This window comes from Strix aluco, chromosome 1, assembly GCF_031877795.1.
Source record: "Strix aluco isolate bStrAlu1 chromosome 1, bStrAlu1.hap1, whole genome shotgun sequence".
Classification (NCBI taxonomy): Eukaryota; Metazoa; Chordata; class Aves; order Strigiformes; family Strigidae; genus Strix; species Strix aluco.
Window position 1 is genome coordinate 146,658,245 of NC_133931.1, and position 27,939 is coordinate 146,686,183.

Here is a 27,939-nt window from a genome sequence, read left to right on the forward strand (position 1 = left end):
TTGGGTTCCCATTCAAAGTCTCCGAACTAGCATTTAGCTGAAACTAAATACAGGAGGAGTTTTGAATGGAGACTGGCAAATTCACTTTGCATTAGTCAAGTGTTGATGAACACCCTTCCATACGGTTCCCTGACACTGTGTTGTTCTGTACTAAGGGAGTGAGACTCTTTCTAATCCCCCTCATAAATGGTCAATTTGCATTGTGAAGCAAAGTATATAATCCATCATACATCATTCTGCCACTCCTGAGACACCATAATCTACTTTTTAAGATGTCTGTGGCATAATTTTGATGCCTACGCTCACTGTGCATATGCAGTTTCCTAACAAAAATCTGAATAGTCTTATATTTGCTTAGATTTGTTGAAAGGTCAGCAAACATTTATTTCAACATAAATTATTTTGACAATAATTTCAAATCAATACAGCAGTTGGAAGCATCAGAAAAAGGAACAAAAAGCTTTAAAAACACTGATCTTGAGAACACTGTCCCTAATTTTCACTTATTTTAAAATAAAACTATAGTTTGAACTTTGCATTATATTCTATAATAGAAAATTTCTTGTACAATCAAGCTATAGCCTTCCTCAAAGTCTCTGATAAAGGCTACCTAATTTGAACATTCATTCCATACTTTATTCACAGCACTGCTACACCTGACATCTCCTGGGTGGCAGTTTTTATTATAATTCAATGAAAATAAATTTAAACGCTGCATTAACAGAACAATTGTATATATTTTTACATCAAATTTGGGAATAGTATTCAAAGCAACTTAAGACAATAGCTTAAAAATTTACTTCAACGTACACGCTTAACTCTTTTAAAAAGTGGGCAAATCTGAATTTATATAATTAAAAAGTATTTATAGTGAATAATCTATTTTTTCATAGAAAAAAATTCTGATGTTTTAAGTCTCAATTTCGTATCACAGGCCATGACAATCTTAGGTACATAATGAAAAATTCATTCAAAATTAGTTTATTTTCCTAGTACACCATCATATTTCCAAACGTTTCTATGTATTAAACACAAGTTTAATACTTAGATATCTAACAAGATCATTTCAAGATTGCTTCAAAGTTTATCTTAATTTCAGCTTGTCTGGTTATTACACAAAATAATATTTTTCTTTTAAAATGTCTAAGTCTTCTATTATTCTTTAAAATATTTTAAAATCATCACAAGCATCTGTTGTAATTGGAAAATGGAATTCAAACTGTTTTTCCAAGTAATTATAAAAAAAACCCCCAGCAAACCAACACCAAAACTCCAAATTAATATCAAGTACAGTTGCTCTGTGCTTTTATGATCATGTTTTGCTTCCTAAAAACTGTTTCCTTCTCATCATAAAGTTTAAGAAAAGGGTATTTAATGGTTCAGTCCCTTAATTTTGGTGTTTATTTTTAAAGAGAAGAGGTTTTCATCGTGATGTTTACCTATTCAATACACGTGCAGTTTCATTCGTTAAATGGAAGCAGTGAAACAGGAAATAAGCTGCCAGCAGGACGAACAGGAACTGCCAACCAAATCTTCATGTTGTATCCATGGTATAACATCTTCAAGGAATCCAAAGGACATCTCTTCAGTTCAGGTTCTCAGAAGTCATTGAGTTTTATAATTATCTCCAAGCCATTTTCTCCACATGCTGTTAAGCTCTCTCTAAACAGCTGTGTGTGTTGCCACGCAGCTTCACCATCTCCTCCATTTAGATTTGCTTCCAACATAACTTCCGTTGCACCAGAAAAATCTGAATAGGAGCAAAGGTTTTTATCTATTGGAGGAAAAGATAAACAATTCAGTGACCACTGCTCCAGATGGCATATAATGCTAGAATGCATGCTAAAAAGGGTAAATTGTAATTAATGTTTAAGGATCTCAGTTGCAACTACTCAAGTTCATCTGTCAATCAGTGGCAGAAAAAAAACAGCTGCCAATTTTTAGTTATTATTTGTTTAGTGCTCATGCTCATAGGACCTAGTCAAGATTGAAGCTACCACACATAGGAGCATCTATCCTTCCTAGTAAAACACGCGAGTATCTTGTATCCACTGTGTTCTTGCTAAGCCTGCTCTGGTGCAGATAGGGATGTGTATATTAATAGAACTAGATTTTGTACCAGTTCTGATTAAATGCACAGTATTTTCTTGACCTTGATAAGAAAGACTGAGTGGGAAAAGTCAAAATGCATTTGTATTTCATTTTTAGTATTTGCACAGTGCTTTCTCCATATAAACTATTTATTTCCAGTTACACCTTTGCTGCATGGTATAATTCATTATTTAAATTCCACACTTACCTCCTATCAGAGCAATTTCTGCTGTTGGAGAGCAAAGTCTCCACTTTATTCTTCCACTCTGAAATGTCTGACTGCTCGTCCTAACTGAAATGTTATCTATTTTTAGACCAACTGACTTGCACTCAAACTTCCAGCTGATGGAAGCAGAGGATGACCCCTCTTTTCGGGCTAAATAAACCTAAATAGAAAGAAGACATAGTCAGCATGTCAAAAAATGAGATGACCAACACACATCTAATTAGTTGTTGTAACAAGGACATAAAATCTTAAGATAATACACTTTCATTTGCTATCAAGCCTCCAAACCTTTAAAACTGTACACAGTACAGTTCTGTATAAAATCTCATTCTGAATCCTTAAATCTATTCCACAGTTAGGTAATTGTACAAGTTCATAGCACTTCACCAGGGAACACTAATCTATTTCAACATGCTTGGTAAAGTTTAAGCCACAAAACTACCTAAATTTATTATTTTTTTAAAAAGCAGACCTCTGTTTTTTATATAAATGCACAGGCCCACAAACTTTGATTGTTCATTTTGGTTGTTCAGTATTGCTGATGAAGAAAACTGTGTAACCAGCATTTTAGATTCTTCAGACGTGGCTGCTGGCTACGCACCACCTCTCCTAGGACTTGACGTGTCTTGGTTAAAGCAAATCATACATGTTAGCTGTACATAAATCCTGTATTAACACTATTTGAACTGTTAGATTTGCATAATTTAATGTAGCCCCAACGCTGTTCTAAACTTCACCTGGCTGAACAGTCAAGCTCATATGTTAACATTCATTAAAGTTACTATGAATCCTCACAAGAATTTTGTAACAAGTGTCTGATGGTCCTTTCAAGTCTGGCATCTATGATCAAAAAACCAAGATAATGGACATTACACATTAGAGAGTCAGAACTGCCATGATCCTTTCAGAATCCTTAGTTAAGAAAATTTATCAAAAATCTGTCATGTCCAGGTCTGATTAATGTCATACTGAATAGACTTAGACAGCTCTTTAACTTTTAAACTGGAAAGAACAAACATAAATAAAATGGTAATAAACCACAATAGTATGTTTTACTAAAGATCCTACCCTAATATAGAAATGTCACTGACAGACTATAAAACAGAATTTTAGTGTTACTATGCACCAGGCATAAAAATGTTAATGATCATGTTTAAGAAAGCTGAAAAATCCCGAAGGTGTGAGGTGTTACACTGAAGATCACCTGTGAAAATGTAACAGTTTAACCTGCTTTCGTGTGAATATAATCTTAATGTTCATGAAAGTGCTCCATGCAATTTTTTAAAAGTACCTCAGCTGGTTCTAGCAAGAGATTTCCCTTGATCAGATCCTACTGAGTTGCTGTATTTGAGTAAGGAAGCCAAAACACTCCATTAATTACTACTTGGTTGAGGTGCACTAAACACAGGCTTTTAGGGATAAAAAAATAAAACATTAGCCTGTCTCATCTTCCATTATAATATCCAAGCATTTAAATCAGAAAAACAGAAGTTGAAGCTTTCTTTTGTGTCTTTTTGACTGTCCCCTAACCTTCACATCTGGCTACTCTTTTTCTAGTATTATTTGAAAAAAGTTTGAATTCAGGGAGGAGGAAAAAAAAAAAAAAAAAAGACAGACTCAGTCAAATTCTCTTCCACTGGTTCAAGCCTTCTGGAAAACAAGCTTTTAGAAACCCATGCATTTCAGATCTACAAGTTTTTACATCCCTATTATCACCTACTGTAGTCTGCTTGTTTGAGCCCTAGATGACAAGTTATGTCTGGTTTTACATCTGATTTGTGTTTTGTACCTGAGTCATGTATTATAAAGTCAAGTGATACTGAATAGCAAGAAAATACACAAATACAATGGAGATGGCTACTATCAGATTGGCCAAGATCATCATCTATGTGAATCATTTTGATCAACAAAGTTGCAAAGACAGAATACATAACTGATGCCTCTTTTCTGTTACTCCTGGGCTAATACCTATAGTTACCTTTACTGTGGCTTTTATATTTAAATTCCTTTCCATTCATCACATAACTAAATGATAAACAAAATATTTCTGTGAAGGCTCCTTTAGCTGGTAGGTTTCTTGGACAGTTGCTGAATCAAACTCCAAATCCATACCTTGCAGATCTACTAGAGGCTTTACAAAAAGAACAGGCAAACCCCAAACAACCTTTCCCTCTGCTGTCTCCCATAATACAAACAATCATCAACTAAAAGTAATTTTAGATTCATACACAGATTTTCTGCAGGATGCTATTCCTGTAGAACTAACATGCCTCACCCACAAGCCTGAGATATACCTAGATCTGTAGCTCCTAATTTCTCAAGGCCATCATCTCATCCTTTGTCTAGAAAAATTGATGTGCTGTTGAATACGAGGGTAAAGTCTTTTCGCTGGTCTTATAGATCGATCCCTCCCTGTTTTAGTTGATTAGTAGAAATGAGCAGAACAGCAGACTTGTAATTGGTTTCAGTGCAAAGACAGTATGTTTCTTGCAAAAGTGAGGATAACTGATCATTAGAGACTTGATGATAGGATGTACTATCAGATTTTTAGCAGATCCTAGAGAAGCAGAGAACAATCGTCCCTCGTTCTGAGTTCTTGTTACTTCTCTTTTCCTATCAGCCTACCTGGTGTAACATGTTTTATACTATTCTCCAGTTTCTTCCTTTATTCCTTCTCTTTTATGTAGAATAACCTCTCCAAGCTATTCCCCCACTGCATTCTGCAAGTCTGTTATGTACAGACCCAGCACAGGAAACCTCAGAAGACAGTCATAAAGATAGCTCCATTTTTCATCAATGGGATGCAAACCATTGCCTAAGCTAGAAGAATGTTTGGCCAGAGACCTTTTAGACTAGTAAAATGACAGGGGAACAAAGCAATAACATGCTATAGTCCCCGAAAGGAACAAATGCTCAGTTCCACAGTTGGTAACTGTTGCAGGAAAAGCTGTTGGCCAGTAAATGACCCCTTCCCATCTTACAGGCACCATCGCCTCCTCTTAGACTTGAGCATATGACTTTGCTGCTGCTCACTGTCCCGACAGATGGGAAGGATTCTGGGCAGGGTACACAATAATCCGCATAACTGGTTTATGCCTTCTCGCAGATGGAACTGTAATATTTAGGATGAAAATTTCTTCCTTTGGCTGTGTATCAAAGAGATATGATACACTATAAAGCTATTCTCAAAACCAAAACAAAAACCTTTATTGAAGTACTGCTTTTCAATAAAACGGTATTTGTGCATTTGTCCAAAAGTGTAAGAAGGAAGCCATTTTTTAAAAATTTGGTGCTTTAGCAAGGATTTTACCTACCTGCAGAGAATTCATTCACCCTTTCTGAAAGACAAGCTAAATTTATTTCCAATTTCTTAGTCTGGCAATCTTACCTGAAGCTTAACATTAACATTTACTAACATCAGCTAAATTCAATGAGCACCAAGAGGTTTTGATGCCAAACATTGGCAAGGGTTTTCTATTTTATTGGACTTGCACTTTCACAGTAGATTTTACGCTTTTAATAACTGTTATCCTTACCATTTTCCAATCTGTTTCAACCTTTCTCCAAATAGACTCTGCCTTCCAAACACCTGTTTCCCAGCCACTTATTTTTTCATTATTATTGGAAATCCGTGTATAACTATCTTCTACTACATTGTAGATGAGGTGGAAGAGTTTAGATGTCTTCTCTTTTTCAGAGGGAATAAAAAGTACTTCTTTTCTTTTCTGAAAAAGTCAAAAAATAGAAGCACCTTCATTCCTCAATGTATTTCGGTAAGACTATGTTACTGCTAAACAGCATGCCATGGTTTCCCAATTCAATTTTACTGTCAACTAAAAAAAAAATGTCATTTTTAAGAGAGGTCATGGCCAAAAGTATTTCTGACAAAACAAAAGTTTTAAATCTGTTTCCTACAAGGGAACTGCACATTTTCCAGAGGCAGCAGCAATTTTATTTTAAAATTTTTCATATAATTACTTTTAGAAGTAAATTATTTACAAAATAACATAAAATTAGCAAATTTAGGTAAGAGATTAAAATGCTGGGAATAGAAAATCTGTATGTTGAGTATATTTCTTGTACAATTGGTAAGTAAATGGTTACTTTGAATAGCAAATGTACATATACAGTATAACTTCACGGTATTACTTTTTTTTTTTAAAACATTTGTCATTGTTCTTATGAGTTTCAGCAAAGCAGAAATTAAATCTTCTAAACTACGGAGAACTGAAATGAGCTCTTAGTTTCTCAAACTTAAACAATCCTATGAAACTCATTAATTTCACCTAACTGGTTCTATTTAGGATTGTAAGTCATTCCACATGACAGAATCACTACAAAACTGATATAATGAGTGATGGGGTAAGTCATACCTTTGCATGCTGGCTCAAGCTTATATATGGCTATAGTTCTGATAAACTGTATCACAGCATAAAGTAAGTAAAAATAAAATCTTGCTTTTGAAAATAGTCAGAAACATTAATATGAAAAATTGAGCTTATTATTTAAAAGACTGTTCCATTTACACAATGCTAATTGCTCCCACATTATTTTATTAACAAAAATAGTCGATCAAAACCCACTTCCAGTCTTTAACCAATAGTAATAATATAAACATGTTTTTAAAGTTTTCCTAACTGCTTTCAACTGCCTTAAACTTTCTAGTTCTGTCACACTGCAACTAATTAAAAAGAAAAAGAGTATTTCTTATTAACTTGCATGAGCAAAACACACTTTAGATCAAGGATTCCCAAACATTTTTAGAATCAATTGACCACCAGCAATCCTCAAAAATTACTTGTGGACCTCTACTGAATTCACATCAAACTTGCACCTGATGTTTTTGCAGGTTTCACTGTTTGAACTAAATCTGTAGGCTACCTACCATGAAGTGCTGTGCTATTCCTCTGCAGACAATAATCATAGAACCTCTAGTTAGCTACCTCTAAGACGGTCACCAATGCAAAAGTTAAATACCTCTGGACCAATTTCACCTCTGGCTACTCGCCAAGCCATTGAACCTGATGTCCTTCCACCGTATTCTCCGGGTTTAGGTGTTTTAGGAGAAATAAATTCAACAAGCTCCACAATTGTTCTTTCCAAGAGTTCTCTTCTTCTATTTTCTGACAAAGATTGTTGTCTCTGAAAATACATTTAAGAAACAAAGTCAAAAATTCAGAAAAATGGTATTTGTAATTCTGATCCAGAGTGACACCAATGAGGAAAAAAAGAATTGAAATAACAGATTAATATTTAAAGTCTAGACTGACTATTATAAACGTTAATCTTATACCACATGTGCAAATACAAATCAGGCATAACTGCATGGTTATTCAACAGCAGTGCTTTTTCTGTGAACTTGCACACATTAACTATGTAGATTTCTTTTAAAATACGGTTTGTGCTATGTTTATAATACATTTCCTTGGGTAATAAAGCATATTTTATAGCTATTTATATGTATTCTGTACCATAGCTGTTCTTGGTATTATCTGGGGAAAGAGAAAGCAAGCATAATTTTTGGGTCAAACTTTTCTTCTCTAAGGTGGAGTGATTTGGCTGGCAACAGTCTTGGTTTTGTGATTAAGCCCTGTGCTGGTCTTGGGTGGGATAGAGTTAGTTTTCTTATAGTAGCTAGTATGGGGCTATGTTTTGGATTTGTGCTGAAAACAGTGTTGATAACATAGGGATGTTTTCATTATTGCTGAGCAGTGCTTACACAGAGTCAAGGTCTTTTCTGCCTCTCACCCCACCCCACCAGTGAGTAGTTTGGGGAGGCACAAGAAGCTGGGAGGGGACACAGCCGGGACAGACCCCAACTGACCAAAGGGATATTCCATACCGTATGACGTCATGCTCAGCAATAAAAAGCTGAGGGAAGAAGAAAGAAGGGGAGAATGTTTGGAGTGATCTGTCTTCCCAAGTAACCGTTACGCGTGATGGAGCCCCGCTATCCTGGAGATGGCTGAACACCTGCCTGCTGGTGGGAAGTGCTGAATGAATTCCTTGTTTTGCTTTGCTTGTGTGCGTGGCTTCTGCTTTACCTATTAAACTGTCTTTATCTCAACCCATGAGTTTTTTCACTTTTACCCTTATAATTCTCCCCCCCGTCCCACTGAGGGGGAGTGAACAAGCAGCTGGCTAGGGTTAAACCACAACAAGCCCAAACAAAAGATTAAGTTGGTCTCTGAAAGTTTTTTCACAGTGACTGATTCTGTCTTTAACAATGACATTCATATTTTTGCAGATATCAGAAAACTGAGAAAAACGTATCACCTGCACTTCCAGGTAAATTAGAGGAAAAGAAAAAGAATTACATAACACGCTTTCTTTGCTTTTTATTCCAGACAACAATGTGGAACTGGATAAAGGAAAGTAGATACAGAGAAATTATGAGAAGCACCTCTATCTGAACAAATTCCAACTGCCAAATACCAGTTCTAACACAGCAAGAGGGCAATACACCTCTGCTTGTGTTGATGGATGACAAGCAGTGACTCCAGCAGTACCTCGTGAAACTCCAGGCTTTCCTGAATCTAACACCTGCCCTGGCACTTTGGATACCCATATGCAGTACTACAGATCTCACTCCAGCTCACATGAAGTTTGATATGGCTTACCCTAAGTTAACAATACCGAGCCACAACTTTATTCGAGTCACTTTGATGTAGGGAAACCCAGAAGTCATCATCACTGAAACTAGTGATGCCACACTGAGAATTGGTTGCCCTTGCTCTGCAGCTGTTGTAACAGTATTTAAAAAAAAACCTGTTAGAAAACAGTGCTTCAACACAAAAAAAAAGTGCTTCAGAAGACAGGCCTCTTTTATGAATGATACAAGAAACTAGTAAGTTCCTCAACTGTAAAGAGTATAAATATGCTAATTCTTGTCATCTCCCCCCCACCCAGTAGACTCTTGCATATAAATGTTAGCAGCATGTAAGACATGCATAATGCTCAGACTCTGCAGAGATCAACACTGCCTGAGCTAGGAAAACCTGTAAAGACATTTCCTACAAATGACATAGTCATCAATGGCAACCACATACTGAAACGGATTCCAAGTACTCCATTATCAACTGCCATGGCTCAAACTTCGTGCTTTTGTTTGTTCTTAAGGTATTACCCTCTACTTACAGGCTCAGGCCCCACCTTTCTTTGGTAGACAAAAGGAATGGGAAGGAAGGAAGAGGAATTGTGAACTGCAGCTTTAAAATCAGTTCTGCATCACGTGCAAGTTATGCTGTTGATGCTTCCTGAAGGACTCAGTGCTTTCAGGAGATCAGTAACTTGTCATTTAAGTGGACCCACTGCTGGGTAAGCAACAGATAATTTGAGGGTAGAAATTGAATTTTAAACCTTTAAACAAGGAGTACTTGTTCATCTCACATCAATCACCATGAAATGGTTGCAATTCAACCTAAATTACTAGTTTTCCTTATGAGAGCTGACCTGGCTGTAGCTACAACCATTCACAATCACTGCCAAAAACAGGGCCTGGAGCAAATGAAAAAATAATTTGCTTCCCTACCCCACTATCCAATTTCCAGTTAAAGTTGTGGGAAGCTCAGGGTCCTCTCCCCCTTTTCTACAGGGGTAACACACAATGGATGGAATAGGGCAGTATCCATACAAAGTAGGTAAAGAAAAAGTTGTAGACAAGGTGTGATATGGCACTATAGAATAACATCAGATGGTTGGTAATCCAGAGGCTACACACCCATTTAGGAATGCTGACCCAAATAAAACACGGACAGTATTTCTGAAAAGTAAAATAGTGTACTGAATAGATTAAATTATCCTTGTCTCTTTTCCATTTAACAGTGAGTCACTCAACATCCTTTGAACTGTTGTGTGGTCTCTGCTTGGCCACTAAACAGACAGACATGCAGAGAAGTAATAGCCACAGCCATTGCTCTTTAGGCAGGAAAGAGCAAGAATGATCTCTCAGATTCCATTTTCACTAACAGTATGGGTGATAATGTATACTACATACTGTGCTTCTCTTTAGTTGTAACTTAGAAGGATTGAGCTTGAAAGACACAGTTTAGGAGCTCTGCATCAAAAGATACCAAGACTACCATCCCTCCTAGTGTGGAACCAGTCTCTAGGAGATGATGGGAAAAGGGAAAGTTAGTGGAGGCCACTGCCTATGTCAGTTATCTGCTGAACAGGTGGCAGTGAAGGAAACAGCATACTAGCTGAAAGGAGACTTGTGACTGAGCAGAGTAATGAAAACCTGGTATAAGATGTCTTGGTAACTCCAGGGGTGAGATGCCTTACCCCTCTACTGACCACAGAAGCTGCTGAATACGACAGAGATCCTCAGACAGCAACTTTTTAATGGCCCCTTGATTCTCACTGTGTTGTCACAGTATGAACTTCACCCTTTGCCTAGGATGAATGTAGGAAAAAAACCCTGTTCTTTTGGCAATCCGACGGCAAACTGCCTCTAAGCCCCTGAAATCCAATTCCAACTATAGCAGACAAAAGAAAAAAAGGAGTAAGAGCAGTTACTTACAGGGATTAAATTTATTATTAATTTAATAAATTAATCAAACATTCTGAACAGCTATTGGGCAAAAGGAAGCGTGTGTGGGAGGACGGGAGCATGAGTATCATTCAGCTTGTAGAAAGGGAGAGTAAGTTGTTCTTCAGAGTAAGATACCATTAAAAAGATTGACAAAGGTGTTCTAATAAAATCAGAAGACAGCTTTAATAATACTGGAAAGCAGTATGGAAAGTGTGCAGTACAGAGAAAAAAGGGCTCGGATTTTCCACATGTAGAGAAAGGAAGGCAGGAGATACAAGAGTCTTGGAAGCCCATGTATAGCTTTCTTCCCTGTACTCAATTTTGAATGATATTTTAATTTAAAACATGACCAGAATGCCTGCTATTTCTGTTTGAAAAGTGCTCATGTCAGCCCATGAGCTGCTGTCCTATAAGGTAGGTGGAAATGAGTACAAAACAGGCCATTACACCAACATGCAGCACCATCTGTTGGAGATGGAAATGCACTTTACTGGAGTTCTCCAAACTCGAGTAAGTGAAACAGAGAATGATCCTAGTGTGACATCATTGAGGTGAGGAGGAAGTCAGCCAAGCCAGCCAGTCAGTTGCATGTACCTTCCTGGTTCCATCAATATTGTCAGAGTAATTTTTCAACTTACTGGTGCCTCATTTCCAGTGTTCTTTCCCTACAGACAACCGGTGGAGGAGAAGAGTCTGGTTACTGGTTTCTATAGCCAGTAGATCAAAAGAAAGGCCCCTCAGATCAGTTTTGTAGCCAGCAAGGGTTCGATGCTCAGAGAGGATGTCATCAAATTCGTGCAATCCTGCACAAAGTGCATGTGTTCCTCAACTTGAATTTCTGATCCTTTACCTCCTTTTATTTCGCTACTCTGGGCAGCCTTCTCAGGGCTTCACTCCACTATGAGACTCTAATTTTTCATTACTGATAAAACAATTTCAAGCTCTGGCCTCAAACAGAGTCCAGCTCAATTCTTCACACTCTTAACATGTGGCTACAACCCTCAAGCCAGCAGGCCTCTAAAAAGGCATAATCTATTTATTAAGTCATCAGCTGTATACTAACACTGGAACTAAAGCTTCTATGCACAGGAATTAGCCCCCGAAGGAAGTGAGGACAAAATGGAACCTCACAGGTGGTTCACAGTTTTGTGGTATTCTAGTACATTGAGTCAAGAAAAGTTTATCCTGTCCCAAGTAGGGAGTGGAAAAAGCTTAACAGAGAGTGCAGAGTGCACTCAGGTTCTGTGGCTATGACATGCAGGTGCGAATGGCTCTACATGTTTTGAGGACATTAGGAATAAACAGTGCATGTGGCTCTGAGCCAAGGCTCTGCTGGTGGTATCAACGCTTCTTCAAAGTCTTGGAAACAGCCTGTGAATCATTCCTCCTCATTCCAAGAGCTTGTAAAAAGTCATGGAAGACAACCTAGGCCTACATTTCTTATAACTATAAATATTACTACTTCCAAGTTACAGCATTATCCACGTGGAAAATGCTCAGCCTCCCTCAAGGAATCCACGCAGTTACAAAGCAGCTGTAGCCGACCCCCGACATCTGTTGATGCACAAGTCTACTCCAAAGCCGTCAAGAAAAAAATATATACACATGGTATACATTTTATACACACACATTTGACTGTGTAACAGATAATATGATAACCCTCTTACATACCATTCTTTATCTTATTTCACATAAGTGCGGCACTGTGACTGATTCTTATGTATTCAGTGTAAAATGAGCTCTGTATAGTTAGCAGCATTTTATATTCCATAGTGCATGGACATTCCTATCAAGTTTCTCAATATATTCCTTTGTTCAAGGACTTTGTGTTCTGGAAAGACACTTATGTTTTGCTTAAAGAAATTAATTTAAGAAATGCTACATACCGTTCTATTTAGTGCGTTAATTGTTTCACGTAGTGTAGCTTCACTGAGTGCTGTTCTTCTAGAGAGTACCTCTTCATGTTTACAGCTGTATCTCCAGGTCACATCAACCACCTCAAGCACAAGTTGAAGAAGAAAATAAAGCAACCAAAAATTCCCATGTATCTTGCTTCACTTAAAGAGGCTAACTAATCAAAGTATGTTTTTCTATAATAATTCTGGAAATTACAATAAGGTAAAATACACCACACACTTGCCTCAGGGCAAGTTTGTTAATTATTAACATCATTATTCCTACCTCATCTTTGGAGAATGCAATTATGTAGGAGAGCTTCTTTCCCCACCCAGTTTCATAGAGAAGAGGTTTATCACAGACATTTTCACAGGGATCACAGTGAAGCCATCTTTTCTGAGATGAAGAATATACTTCAGTCCACACATGATCTATATATAACAAAGGCCAAGAATAAACGAAGAATTATACGGATAGATCCTCTCTTCTAATACTGTAGAATATTGTAACTTTGCCTGATGTATTAAATGAAGGAACAGGTGAAAGAACATATTTTCTGTTTATCTACATTCAGAAAAGTTACCAGAGATTTCTACCTTAGGATCACAGTCCCTTAGATTCAACTAAAGATGGTATCATTCTGAAGTCAATCATCTAACCTTACTTGCAGAACTATATTTCATCTCATCAGGCAAAACAGGAAATTGAATTTATATTGTCTTTGTTAGCTGAACTGCATAACTCTATATGCTGCCTGATGGCTAACATACTCTGAGAACCATAAAATGTTTAGCCTCATTTTGCATAGGTTGGTATTAACATTATAATATTCTAGAATACTGGTACCTGTACAGTCCCAGACATATCTAGCTTCAAACCCTACAGCTCTACAACACAGTGTAAAACAGTTAGCCCACTCGCCACAGCGTCCACATCTGGTTTCCAGAAGCTTTTCAGGGTTGTTATACCTACAGGAGAAAAACAAAACAAAACCAGAATAATTGAAAATACATTTCACCTTTCAAAATCTTTACATTGTGACTGTCTTTGTGAGGATTTGAACATATTTCAGAGCCATTCAGTCCACAGAAGATAATGGAAATGATTGCTGTACTGCACAAGAGAAGTGCAAGCAGAATGCTGTTTTCACTTTGACTCACATGACCCCATCACATGCTTATAGCAGCACTGAAATGAATCTGGTTTTTCTCAGTCTTCAAAATGGACTTAGACTCCATCTTAAAATAAGATTTTTTTTGTATGCTGGTCTTTTAATAGTTAGAAAAAAAATTTAAAAATTGGGTATTTGCTTTTTTGCTACAGACTCATGCAATACCCTTTGTAATTTCCCACAGAAATTAAAGTTTTCCCTGAAATAACAAAAACCTACCTACATACTATGCCAATATTAACATTTTATTTAGAAGTTGTACTTTATCAAATTAACAGTAAAATAAATAGCAAGAAGGAAATCAGACAAGTATTCAGAACAAGGTAACATAAAAAAAAGCAGTATACTGTTTTTAAAAATCACTAATCTTATAGAGCAATTGCTGGTTCATCAACCATCCCATCATGTTACTTAAAACGGTTTCTCTAATCTTTCAACCAACAACGTATCACTTGTTCGCAAAACGCACAAATGCAGAGCTGTTTCTTGAAAGAGAAGAAAAAAAAGACAAAGTAAATCTTTATATGCTCACCTCGGGAATCTATTACAGAACTGACACTGGTTACAGTAATGATTTTCCACTCGATGGACACTCCACCTTAGATCATCATCAGTAGGCAACAGGTAGTCACTTTTAGGCTCTGTCTGCCCACCACACCTGCTGCAAGGAAGATTATTTACCCAATGAAAAAAGTCATTCTTAAACCAGTCCAAGAGCTCCAACAATAAGAAGTCCTCTTCATTTACATGTGCACCTGTAAAATTTACACAACACACAGTTAGGTCAAATGAAAAAATAATTTAGTTGAACTTTTCAGTATCTACATAAATCACCATCTCTGGGCCTTTATTATATTTTAGAAGTCTCTATAAAAAAGCTTCAATTGTTACTTAAGCACACACAAAAAAGAAAATCTAGATTCTCAAAGACTGAATAATGTCAAACTGCATATGTAAAGAACAAAAAACTGCACTCCTGAAGACTACAGATAGCGTGAGAATAAGAAACTGCTCAGAAAAACAATTCAAATATACAGTGATGCCCGGTGAAGTTTCTCATGCCCCTCATACTCTTAAAGGGCTTCGGAAGAGAGTGTTAATTCCTCTTCTGGCTCCAGTTTCCAGCAGAGTCTAGGTGGTTTCTGGAGTATGCGAAAGATAACTTCCTGACACAGCTGGCAAGGGAGCCAACTAGTGAAGGTGCCCTACTGGACCTGTTGTTTGCAAACAGAGAAGGACTTGTGGGTGATGCGATGGTTGGATGCCATCTTGGGCATAGCAATCATGAAATGATAGTTTTGAATTCTTGGAGAAGTAAGGACACAGGGCAGCAGAACTGCTACCTTCGACTTCTGGAGGGCAGACTGGTCTGTTTAGGAGACTGGTTGACAGAGTCCCTTGGAAGGCAGTCCTGAAGGGCAAAGGAGTCCAGGAAGGCTGGACATTCTTCAAGAAGGAAATCTTAAAAGTGCAGGAGCAGGCCATCCCCACATGCTGAAAAACGAGCGGGTGGGGAAGACCACCAGCCTGGCCAAACAGAGAGCTTTGGTTGGAACTCAGGAAAAAAAGAAGAGTTTATGACCTTTAGAAGAAGGGGCGGGCAACTCACGAGAACTACAAGGATGTTGTGAGGTTATTCAGGGAGAAAATTAGAAGGACCAAAGCCCAACTAGAATTTAAGTCTTGCTACTGCCATAAAAGACAATTAAAAAAGTTTCTATAAATACATCAGTAACAAAAGGAGGGCTAAGGAAAATTTCTATTCTTTATTGGATGCAGGGGAAACATAGTGGATGAGGAAAAGGCTGAGACACTTAATGCTTTCTTTGCCTCAGTCTTTACTACTAAGACCAGTTGTTCTCCAGGTACCCAGCCCACTGAGCTGGAAGACAGGGAGCAAAATAAAGCCCCCATAATCCAAGGGGAAATGGTTAGCAACCTACTACACCACTTAGACACACGCAAGTCTATGGGGCCAGATGGGATCCACGCAAGGGTACTGAGAGAGCTGGCAGAAGTGCTCACCAAGACACTCTCCATCATTTATCAACAGTCCTGGCTAATGAGGGAGGTCCCAGTTGACTGGAGGTTAGCAAATATGACACCCATCTACAAGAAAGGCCAGGAGGATCTGAAGAACTACAGGCCTGTCAGTCTAACCATGGTGCCAGGGAAGATTATGGAACAGATCACCTTGAGTGCCATCACACAGCACATACAGGACAACCAGATGATCAGGCCCAGTCAGCATGGGTTTATGAAAGGCAGGTCCTGCTTGACAAACTTCTATGACAGGGCGACCTGCTTATTGGATGACGGAGAGGCTGTGGATATTGTCTACCTTGACTTTAGTAAGGCCTTTGACACCATTTCCCACAGCATTCTCCTGGTGAAACTGGCTGCTTGCAGCTTGGATGGGCACACACTTCGCAGGGTAAAAAACTGGCTGGATGGCCGGGCCCAAAGAGTGGTGGTGAACAAAGTTAAATCCGGTTGGCGGCCGGTCACGAGTGGTGTCCCCCAGGGCTTGGTTTTGGGGCCACTCCTGTCTGACATCTTCATTGATGATCTAGACAAGGGGATCGAGTGCACCCTCAGTAAGTTTGCAGATGACACCAAGTTGGGTGGGAGTGTTGATCTGCTCGAGGGTAGGGAGGCTCTGCAGAGGGATCTGGACAGGCTGGAGCAATGGGCTAAGGCCAACTGTAGGAGTTTCAATAAGGCCAAATGCCGGGTGCTGCCCTTCGGCCACAACAACCCCCAGCAGCGCTACAGGCTTGGGGAGGAGTGGCTGGAGAGCTGCCAGTCAGAGAGGGACCTGGGGGTGTTGATTGACAGCCGGCTGAACATGAGCCAGCGTGTGCCCAGGTGGCCAAGAAGGCCAATGGCATCCTGGCTTGCATCAGAAATAGCGTGGCCAGCAGGGACGGGGAAGTGATCTTACCCCTGTACTTGGCTCTGGTGAGGCTGCACCTCGATTACTGTGTTCAGTTTTGGGCCCCTCACTACAAAAAGGACATTGAATTACTTGAGCATGTCCAAAGAAGGACAACGAAGCTAGTGAAGGGTCTGGAGCACATGTCGTACGAGGAGCAGCTGAGGGAACTGGGATTGTTTAGTCAAGAGAAGAGGAGGCTGAGGGGAGACCTTATCACTCTCTACAACTACCTGAAAGGAGGTTGCAGCGAGGTGAGTGTTGGTCTCTTCTCCCAAGTAAGAAGACAAAAGGAAATGGCTTCAAGTTGCACCTTGTGTAAGGAGGTTTAGATTGGATATTAGGAAAAATTTCTTCACTGAAAGGGTTGTCAAGCATTGGAATAGGCTGCCCGGGGAAGTGGTTGAGTCACCATCCCTGGAAGTATTTAAGAGACATGTAGACATGGCACTTAGGGACATGGTTTAGTGGTGGACTTGGCAGTGCTAGGCTAACAGTTGAACTGGATGATCTTAAAGGTCTTTTCAAACCTAAACAATTCTATGATTCTATAAATATTCTTTTCCTATTCTTAGCTATTAAACTAGGAATAGCAAATGCTTTGATTTCATAATCTCAAAGAACTAGACACTGACAGCAGTCTAGACAACCAGATGTAATATGAACAGACTTTCTATAAACACAGCTTAATTATTGTAGAACATATACATATACCATGTGAGCAAGTTGAGTTTGTTTATAAATTCAGCACACACACACACACCTTTGTCAGCTTACTCAAGCTAGACACAGGATGTCTTTATTTTTCTACTCTAGCTGATTTCACCACACTAGATCATCAGACTCTTCTTGCTTTCTTGTGTTCACAACAGGTGTTAGAATCTACTCACACACTGTCACTATTCCACCACCCAGTAATAACTCCACTTTACCTAATTAATAAATTTAAAAAGCCAGTCTTCCAAAAGAGATCCAGCCCTTCTAATTCCTTAGGGTCCTCAAATATATATTCTGCTACAATGCTGAGAGATACTCCTTCTCAGATTCATAATCATTCAGATAAATCCTCCTATTTACTCCATCATCTAGGCCACACTGCAATCTGATATTAATACCTGCTTATTTTATGTACTACAGTTTGCTTGTAGTCACAGTGCAGTCAGATCTGACTAATGAATATGAAGACACAAGTTTAGTGTAACTTCCTTTAAGCAGCATTTTTATAAATTATTTTTGTGCACTAGCTCCTTTTTCAGGATGGTGAAGAAAAACTAGGTAAAATGTGTTTTATTTATTTAAGCTCAATTCTTGCCTTCCTCTAAAGCTGAATCAGTCTTTGGTACAAGACTCTGCGGAGGCAGGGGGGTGCTCTCTATTAAAACACACATTGCCAAGACTATGAAGCACATGAGAAAAGATCATCTGTTACTCAGAGCAAGAAAACTTGATTTTTAATTGCCAAATTTCTATTTTAACTTATTATGTGTGAAAAACATTTGTGCTGAAACACTCAGACAAGGTGTTAGTGCTTACAAAATGGATATGCTTGTATATTCAAACTTACTACTAAAAACTGAATGAGAAGATTTCAAGCACAGGCCATATTCTCTTCTCCTGGATAACAACGTAAAAACCAGAATCTACTATGAAAATATGACTGCTATCATATGAATATTCTTCTCTTGGATCGTAAAATAAATCCTTCATGAAAACATTGCATGGAAAGAATGACAAATGTGATTTATTTGAACAAAAAACAGTTGGCTGTGACAGGCAGCTATTTTTGTCTGCACAATCCATCTTTCTAATGAAAAGTGGTAAAGGGAAACAGTTAAAAAAAAAAGTCTGTACTTCTGATCAAATGACCATAATCTTCCTAGCCAAAAATGCCTGTTATGGGAAGTCCTAGAAACACGTGTCTCCCAGCACTAAGTAGTTATTCCCACAGGTGACACTTAATACAGCAATACAGATAAACCAAATCAGCTGAAAGGGCCAATTCCCCATACATCTCATACACAGTCCATTCCCAAAGGAATGTTTCTATAAAGCTCTTTAAAAATGCTTTCAAAGTGTCACAATCCAAAACAGTGCAATTCCATCCCTTCCCCTTTATTTGTACCCAAATTAAGGTCTGGAAGCCATTCTGAATAGTTCAGCTCGACGGTTTGGGAAGAAGCACCTGGAAACATCACCCTCCTCCTTCCTTCTCCTTTTTAATAATGTGGACAGCAGAATTAGAGCAGAGTCTAAGAGGTATGCTTGTCTTTATTTTCCTTTTTAAAGGAATTTAAATAGTTTTCATGTATTACTGCCAAGTCTCTTTTCCCCATTGCATTGTTCTACATTGCTGAATGAGAATGCTTTGTACTTGTTTATGTGGTTTCCTACTTCCCAGTATAGCTTCATAAAAAGAGAAAAATCACTAGGAAAATCCAGTGTCAAAAAGTTCCCTAATGCCAAAGGTACAATTACATGTTAGTGAGTGCTTGTATGAGACACCGCAAAGTCATTTATAAAAATAATGACAAGAGCTTGGTTTTGGTTTGCAAATCAACAGCACTACCACCAAGTTAGCAGAATCGCTTCAAATACAGTCTTCTATCGAAGACTCACAATGAAAATTATTTTTTTGTTTTAAACTAAAACACTTCCAAGACCATATTTATCTCGTACAAGTAACATTTCACTATATTGCTGAAACACATCTAAAGCTTTTACTTGAAAATAGAAATGTCATTTTAAACTGACAAAGGCTTTGTACATTCAAAACAATTTTGCGTTTATGAATATAAATTTTAACCTATATTTCACTTCTAGCTCCAAGAGGATGGCACGTGAACAACGCTATTCATTTAACATTAGCAAGAAAGGCGATTCTTTGTATTGGATTGGAAAGGTATCACACAAAATCTGACCAATATCACTTTAAAAACAGAAGCAGCATTTTGAAATTTTATTCTGAATTTGGAATTGTAATACATATGGGAAAATTGCACTCTGACAATTTCAAAACAATGACTACTCAAACAAGAAGCTCCCGTCCTATTGTTGTAGCTACTTCACTCTAGGTGCAAGGAATGTAACAGTACATGCTCAGCTCATTTGTTTCTCCTAGCACTGTTTACTACTAAATCAGAAATTAAGAGTTCAAAATTTCTACATGAAAGCAGTAAAGGATGGATGACAAAAATGAAATTAAAAAAAACAAACAAACTAGGAGAGAGTAGAGTAGAAAATTTGAAAATTAGGAAGAAGGTAATTCTAATTTAGAGACAACGTTTGGAACCTGCAGACGTGACCAAATCCACACACCTAAAGCACAGTAGATATATGCATCATCCAGATGTTTGAAATAATATTTATCATTTCATACACATTATAACTTGGTAGCATTACCTTTGTCCAGTCCTGTAGCTTGTGCTAGCTTTTTCTGAGCCTTCCCTTTCAATTGCTGGAGAGGAATTGAAGCTAGTGCTTTCTGCTGAATAGCAGGATTCTCATACATCAATACAAGATGCTCAAATTTTGTTTGAAGTGTTTTCAAGATATTTGCAGCCTGCAAAAGGATTTTCAGTCACTAGATGGTTTATGAACTTCCACCTTAAACCAAAAGAACGAAGCTGTCCTATTTTAGTTTAAGTGAATCACAATTCTGTACTCAATTACATTATATATTTCTTTACAGGCAAAATGTTTATTTGTAAAGATATCCATAAATATCACAGACACCACCCCCCAAACTGTAAAGCCAGCCTTGTAATCTTCAAGCATTCTGAATGGTGTCTTGAGTGAAAAAGTGTACTGATTCAGGGAGAAAAGACACCTCTGACAGCAAAATTTTTTACTTGCTCCACACCCCCACTCCCATTTCTTTTGGACACTTTTCACCTGAAGTCCACAAAAAAACCTGTAATTCATTCAATTTCCTGGACACTGCTGCACCAGTTCACAGAACTACTATTGAAGAAGGCTGCTTTTCTATTCCTTACTCATGAATGCTGCTTGTATATTTCTACTTTCCTTCTCTCACAGATCAACTCTGGCCCAGATTTGAATAGATAGCCCTGTGACCATATACTGAACAGTATTTCACTAGAAATCAAATATAAGAACTAGGCTTCTTCAGTCAGTTATCCCAAGTGTCACTTAGTGGCAACTACATATTCAACCCAATAAGGTACACCCATATCTACTAAAATAAATAGCTAAAGTTATTAATAGTGGTGTTAGCAGCTGAGCAAACTATTTACTCCCATTTAAAAGGGAGACAACACAGAAAGTGAAATGGGATTTTAAAATTAAGAGTCTGGCATATTTGGGGGGGGGGGGGGGGGGGGGGGCAGGCAGGGAAAGCCTGTGGTACTGCTAAACTACCCTTTCTCTACTGCTTTAGCCCTGTTAACTACCATCTTTGTTTCATAAAAAAATCCCACACTTTCCTGAGATGCTAGCAGCAAATGCAACATAATATACAGGTGTGAAAACTCTTCAGAAGATAACTTCTTTCAAAGGAGCATTTAAATTAGGAGTGATTATTTTGATGCTGGACAGTACTACAAGACCAGTCCTTACTTTTTCTAACTGCTGAAAGAGAACAGAACTGGTTTTACTCTTACTGGAGCTCGCCAGCTGTAGGTAACTGGTTAAACATCATAAACCCAATTGTGTTCAGATTCACTTTAACACAAGTTGAAAGAACAGAAATAAGGGAAGTTAGGGGCTGCCGGTGGATTATAGATCTTCATGTTCTGTCAGCTTCTTGAAAGCATTCAGAGATATTGCTCAGCACAACACAAAGTCTCCCGGATTTTTTGACAATTCAGATTTCCCACTGGCAAACACCATCAATGTTACAGTAGTGATTAACTGGTTTCATGGAAACCACCGTATACCAATAAAGTCTTATGCAAACATCTAGATGTGTGGTAAACCTCACTGCAAAACTAAGTGTGGATACCTCTTTCCTCCTATAATCACTACATCATCCAGCAAGGGATCAGAATCCATCCACCAGAATAATGCATAGCCAGAGCTTTTATTTCTCCAAGTCTCAAGAACACCTTATAATAAGAAACACAGAAGAGCCACAGATGAGGTAAAACAATGATGGGTTAGGTCCTTAAAACAGTGTCATTCAGGAATGTTCCTGTGCTGTCTCAAATAATTCAAGTCTTCCTGTGTTTACTAGGACTCCCATGAATCACAGGTGTAATGCATATGCAAGAAAAAAATACACACACTACAAAAACTACTCTAAATCTCTCTGACATGTGACAGCAGCACATACAATAATACAACTACACTTCTGCAGTATACTCACTGAAAAACACCACACCTACTGCTGTGCAAGCAAAACGACCAAGTCATAGCCAGAAGGTATTTTATGGACTTCCTTCCAGTCAACCCAGACCATAGAGACCGAATTCAATGGCTCAGAGTACTGTAAGTCCCTGAAGAGATCAGCTGAAATACAGCATTCCAATACTAGAGTGCCAATATTGCATTAGCAATGTCTAAATAAGTTTGGTCCCACCACCCATGTTGAATCTCAAGGAGCATGGAGAAATAACAGTTGCAGAGAAATGGATCCACAACTCTGATGGCTAGCATAAAACAGAGTAGAATAACTGGAAATGAGAGGGATTAACCTCAGAATACATCAAGAATCAACCTGAAATCTGCAACATTTTTCTCACTGAAAGACCAACACAACTTTTAAAGCTTCCAGCAATGCAGCAAGTCACTCTAGAAGTTTCATAATCACTTCCAATGCAGAATTGGCTGAAACAGTAAAACCCAAGAAGCAAACCAAAAAAAAACCCAACCAAAAATTCAAATAAACCCAGACAGTATATTTTAAAGGCAACTACTGGTGTGCTAACACAGTTAGATTAAATGGCTCAATATTCAAGTGCCTGCAACAGTTCCTTTCCCCAAGGACATTATGGGTGATGACAGGTCACTGAGTGCTCTCTCTCCCCAAAAGCCATTACTTCAATCTATGCTTTGCCATTTCTTTTCCACTGATCTTGGGTAGGTATTGAGAAGCAATAGTATGTCATAGTTCAGCATCCAACAATATACTGAAAATATCATTTGAGACAAACTCTGTTTAAGGATTTATGAGCTTTTGGAAGGATTCATCTTACATCAGCTTTAAGACTGAAGTGACTGACACTGGTTCTAGGGGGAAAAACTCTTTAGAAAGTTAAACCAAAGCATCCTTCAAACCTTTTATCAAAAGGCATAACTTCATTTTTCAAAGTTGTATGAGGTGTTAAAGAGTGTTCTCCCATCAGACCAGGTAACATCAGATGAAAGGACTCTGCATCTCTCTCAACAGGAAACTTCATCTCCACCTCTTGGACAACAGAAACACAGCCTAAATAACTATAGATTTGTCTTTGCCTGGCTAAATTCCAGTGTCTCACAACAGTCGCATGTGAAAAAAGAAAGCCCTCTCAGGCTACCCATGGAGGTCATAATGCATGAACTGAGACACCTAGAATGATAAACATTACAGTTGTGCTCCTGTTCTTTTGCTGGCTCTCAAATACCAAAGACAGTATACAGCCCTAGTCTTAGCTTCCCTCCCCCACTTTGTTCCCCCACCTTGTTGTTCCTTCCAATACAAATCAGCTTTTTTTTCCACAACATCTTGATTAATGGTAAAAACATTTATGGACATCTTCAACAAAATCTCTTGCTAATATTCTATTTATGGCATGTTTCATGTTGAAGTTGCATGGAGACCAAAGAAAACACTCAAAAACTTCAGGGTTAGCTATGAGGTCAGACCAAGTTGCTCTGGGCTTTATCCAGTCAGGTCTTGAAAACACCCACATTTGGAGACTACACAGCCTCTCTGAGCAATCTGTCCCAACCGTTAACTCTTCTTCAGTCTTTATATTCAAGATTAGTACATCTACAAAGCTTTCACATTATAATTACCATTTCAAGAGATTGCACAAGTGATGTTTCTGGTTGCTGATGGGCAGGGGCAAGAACAGAATCAGCAAGTCTTGAAGGCTGTGTGCAACTGTCTGAGTACTGCTCACAGTTTCAGAGGATGATGGTCTGTGGATTTGATTTGACTTATTCAGTCTGCTACTCCTCTCTCCAGCAATTAAGTCTCTGATTTTACGTAGCTGCTCAATCGAAACTTCCTTAGGGAAAAGCAGGTGAGTTTCTCCCTAAAATTTAGACAAATTAATTCAGCAGTTAATGCAGATATAAGTTAGTCGGTGGTTTGTATCTACTCCTAACAGCTATAGCATTTACTGGAAGTTAGCACACTAAGGCTTGACAGGATTCAGCCTTCAGATTAGGCAGCTTACAGCAGAAGCTATTAGATCAAGAACCATCTAGAGAAAAAGGGCTCATAGCAACATGTTTTTATTAATAACTTATTTGGCAGAGCCACACATGGACAACGCAATTACAGTTTGTCAGAGAAAGCAGCAACAACAGAAATGAACAACAAATGCTCAGTTCTCACAGGACAGCAGTGAAATGCTAGGCAACAGAGGAGGATACCCAAAGTCTGAGGAAGAAGCCCCTAGAATGACATCTGCCAGGAATTCTCTTCTATACCGTATCTTTTAGGTTTTATGATTTTTCAGATGGGAAATATTGTTCTTATTTAGATCTGTACACAGCTTGATTTCTGGGTTCCTATTTTCGATTGTAACATGATTACTGGTAGCATAACAAAAGATTAGTAATTACAACAGAAGCAAATATCAGTGTACTTAACCTAAAGAAAAAGGTTACTAAAAACATGAATATTCTGAAGCATTCATACTTTGAGAGTTTCAGTTTCTACCACTGCAGCACTTTATCAAACAGTAATTTGTTTATCCACAGTTACCTTAGGTGACCTATCATTGCAGACACAGTGCTTCAATTTAACATGTAAAATCACCACAAAACTAAATGGAATGTATCGATCCAGCAGAAGAGTCCTAATTTTTTAATTGAAAAAGTTGGCTTACCAAGAGAGACAAAAGAAGGAACAATTTTAGTTATCGCAGTTGGAGAAGCTTGTGAGCTCCAGCCACAACTGACAAAATAACCATAAGACCAAGCCAACGTGCTCTTAAAGGTCTGAGAAGTGGGAGTAGCACTTTATAACATGATTAAAATGACTATGTTATTACTGCTCGAGTGCTTCACTAGCTACGCTGACTAGCTCTGGGCTTAAACACATCATTAAAAGTCATCTCCTGGGCACCAGCATAAGAATAACTCCACAGACCATTTCTCTCTCTGCTGTCACCATTTCTTTCAGCATACTTTTGTTTTTAATTAGGACAATTACACTAATTAACTTTACCTGAAGAGAAGGCAGAGCTCTCATGCCAGCTGGACCTAAATACCATCATGTATGTATCCATATAGAAGCATGGCATCAAATAGACAAATTAAAGCAATGCTAGAGCAAGAGCATTGCACCATTAAACAAGAGCTGGGTTTTCACCCCAGCTCTCCTATAATTACGAAGGCTGCTTCTAGCTTAACAAGCTTTGGCTTAAATTCCACCAAGACAAGGACCATTTCAGGACACAAAGCAATCTTTGAAATACATCTTTTTGACTGCAACAGAATCAAGATCCACTCGAGACTATTTTAGGATACAGTTTCATAACTGTTTTAACTGGGTAAGAGTCCCACCCTCCCACTACTTCAATAGTCTGTTGCCCTCCACTGCCATCATGACAACACTAGTACTTGTGCAGCTACACTGTGAATTGGCTGAAAAGTTTGGGGTTTTTGTTTTTTTGGTGGGGGGGATTAATTTTTAATCAGATCAGCTTCCCTCATCTAACTCACTATGGGGCCACACAAGCCCTGCTGCTTGTTCTTACCATCAGTATAAGAGCTGGATTTCCCCCCCTCCACCCCCTTCTAAATGACAGTTTCAACACAGGTTTACAATATGGAAACTACTGTCTGATGGTGCAGTCCAACATCCACCTAATAGTGGGCTGCTACTAAAAGAAGGGTTTTTAACCCCATTTCCCACCATTTGTGCCAGCATAGATATCTAACTGACCACTAAGCAAACTAGTAGTGTGCCTGAATGGCAGAAAAACAATCTTCTCACAGATCAGGTTAGCTCTACCTCCACCAGATTTCTGAAGTAGCCTCATCTAAATTTTCTGTTGATTAACTGCAGGTAAACAAGGATTGAAAGAGAATAGCAACTGGCTTAAAATGTAGTGCCCTGCAACTGGGAAAGCAAGAAAAAAAATCCAATTTTAAATTTTAGTGTGTAAACTGGTGAAGACACCATAAATTACTAAGTTATACTCACCTCTTGAAATCCCATCTCAAATAAACATTCAACTGCTCCTCTGACAGGCAACAGCCTCGTGGAAAATGCTGGATTTCCAATCTGAATTAATCTATATTTTTCTTCATAAAGATTCCTGAAGAAATCAAAAGCTTTAATTATGTTTATAAATTAAGTAAACACTTAAAAGCTGGGTAACTGCACTAAACAGCATTCTCATTCATAAGAGATTTTTTTAAAAGTTTAGCTTCATTCACACCATATAGGCAGAATGTGAAACCTATGTAAAGCTTTGTCCTTCTGCACTTAACTTTGAAAGTTACAAACTAGTTCTAAATTTTAGTTTGCAACTCAAGTTCATAAATACATGTTTTGTAGTCCTAGTCAGCAGGGCTTAGTCTGCAGTGATGCTTAAAGACAACTTCATGTCCCCTTCCACCTGGTAGCATTCTAATTGAACTCCTCAGCTTGACGCTGGATGGTTTTAGGCCACTACAGAAGCTATGCTAAACTTCCTGGTACATGGGTGGAACTACTGTGGTCTCTTTGCTTCTTGAAGGGCTACCTCTCAGTTCCCCTTTCCTCTTTCAGGGAGGAGCCTTCTTCTCTCGCCTCTGTCTTTAAAAGGCGTCACCCACTGTTCTTTGTCACACAGCACAGTTTTTGCAAGTGGTTGACAAACCAGATATAGACAGGGAGGGGCAGCTCATACATCTTGAGTTGCTTGAAGACATCAAGGTCAATCATACATACTGGTGTGCATATATATCCTACAGAGCCACCTCACAAAAATTCAACTATAATTAACTCTTGATACCAACCTGAATCAGAAGAGAAAGGCAACAAAAAAACCCAAGTTACTATTTTAGCATTACTTGTTATACATCCACTAATTTTTAGGTGCTTAAATGCTTGCAGAATCAGGGCCAATGCAGGCTTTTATGTTTAACATAAAAAAGAAACGGTCAAAACAAACCAACAATAAAGATAGATATATAAATCCAAGTTGCTACACTTAGGTGAGAACTAATCTTATTTTTAAATAACAACAAAGAAGCAAGATGTTTTTTAACTTTGATATTGCATAACAAAATTGAATCCAGGGCTCATCTTTGAGATGGTCAGTCTGTAAGCCCAGAAATAAACTGCTGCGTGTGAGTGTTTTGTGATAAACTGTTTCTGAAGCTGCATTAGTAACCCAGCAGGAATTACTAAACTCACCGGCAGACTCTTTTCTTACAGACGCACTAATCAAGGCGCTTGACCTGTCAGGCCGCTGCCGCCCGACCTCCGCCCGGGAGCCCACAGGCGCCTTCGGCACCACGCACACTCGCGACCAGCGAGCCACGGCCGGGAACCAGGCGCTGGCCGCAGGGCGGGACAGCCAAGCCCCTCGCACCCCGACCCCACCGCCCGGGGTGGGTGAGGGCACCCCCCGCCGCTGCCCCCAGGGCCGCTTTCGGGGTCAACAGCCCCACCAGCTGCCCCCCACGAGAGGGGCAGGCGGAGGGCGGGCGCCCCGGGGGCTGAAGCGGCGGGCTCACCCTGCGGCAACACCCGCCGCCCCAGCCGCTGGCCACTGAACCCGGCCCGGCCGCGGCAGGGCGGCTACACAGGGCGCCCCCCACCCTGCCCCGCTCACCGGAGAACGTTGCCCGCGTAGGCGATGAGCAGCCGCAAAGTCTCCAGGAAGATCTCCCGCCCGTTCTGGCGAAGCTCGCTCAGGGCAGGAGAGCCCGGCAAGGAAGAGGCCCAGGGCAGCCGCCATCGCGCCGCCCGCCCCAGCCGG

At 39.0% G+C, this 27,939-nt stretch overlaps 1 protein-coding gene across 1 annotated transcript; it reads right to left on the reverse strand.

Annotated features, from left to right (window-relative positions):
- Positions 1–359: 359 nt before the first annotated feature.
- Positions 360–27,933, reverse strand: NGLY1 (N-glycanase 1). Its single transcript, XM_074838998.1, is given in 14 exon segments — positions 360–1,774; positions 2,300–2,477; positions 5,854–6,042; positions 7,295–7,459; positions 12,737–12,847; positions 13,032–13,177; positions 13,593–13,714; positions 14,450–14,672; positions 20,252–20,411; positions 23,807–23,883; positions 23,886–24,048; positions 26,172–26,286; positions 27,793–27,900; positions 27,902–27,933. Coding segments are annotated over 14 exon segments (1,950 nt in total). The 5' UTR covers positions 27,919–27,933; the 3' UTR covers positions 360–1,598.
- Between the last annotated feature and the right edge of the window lie 6 nt (positions 27,934–27,939).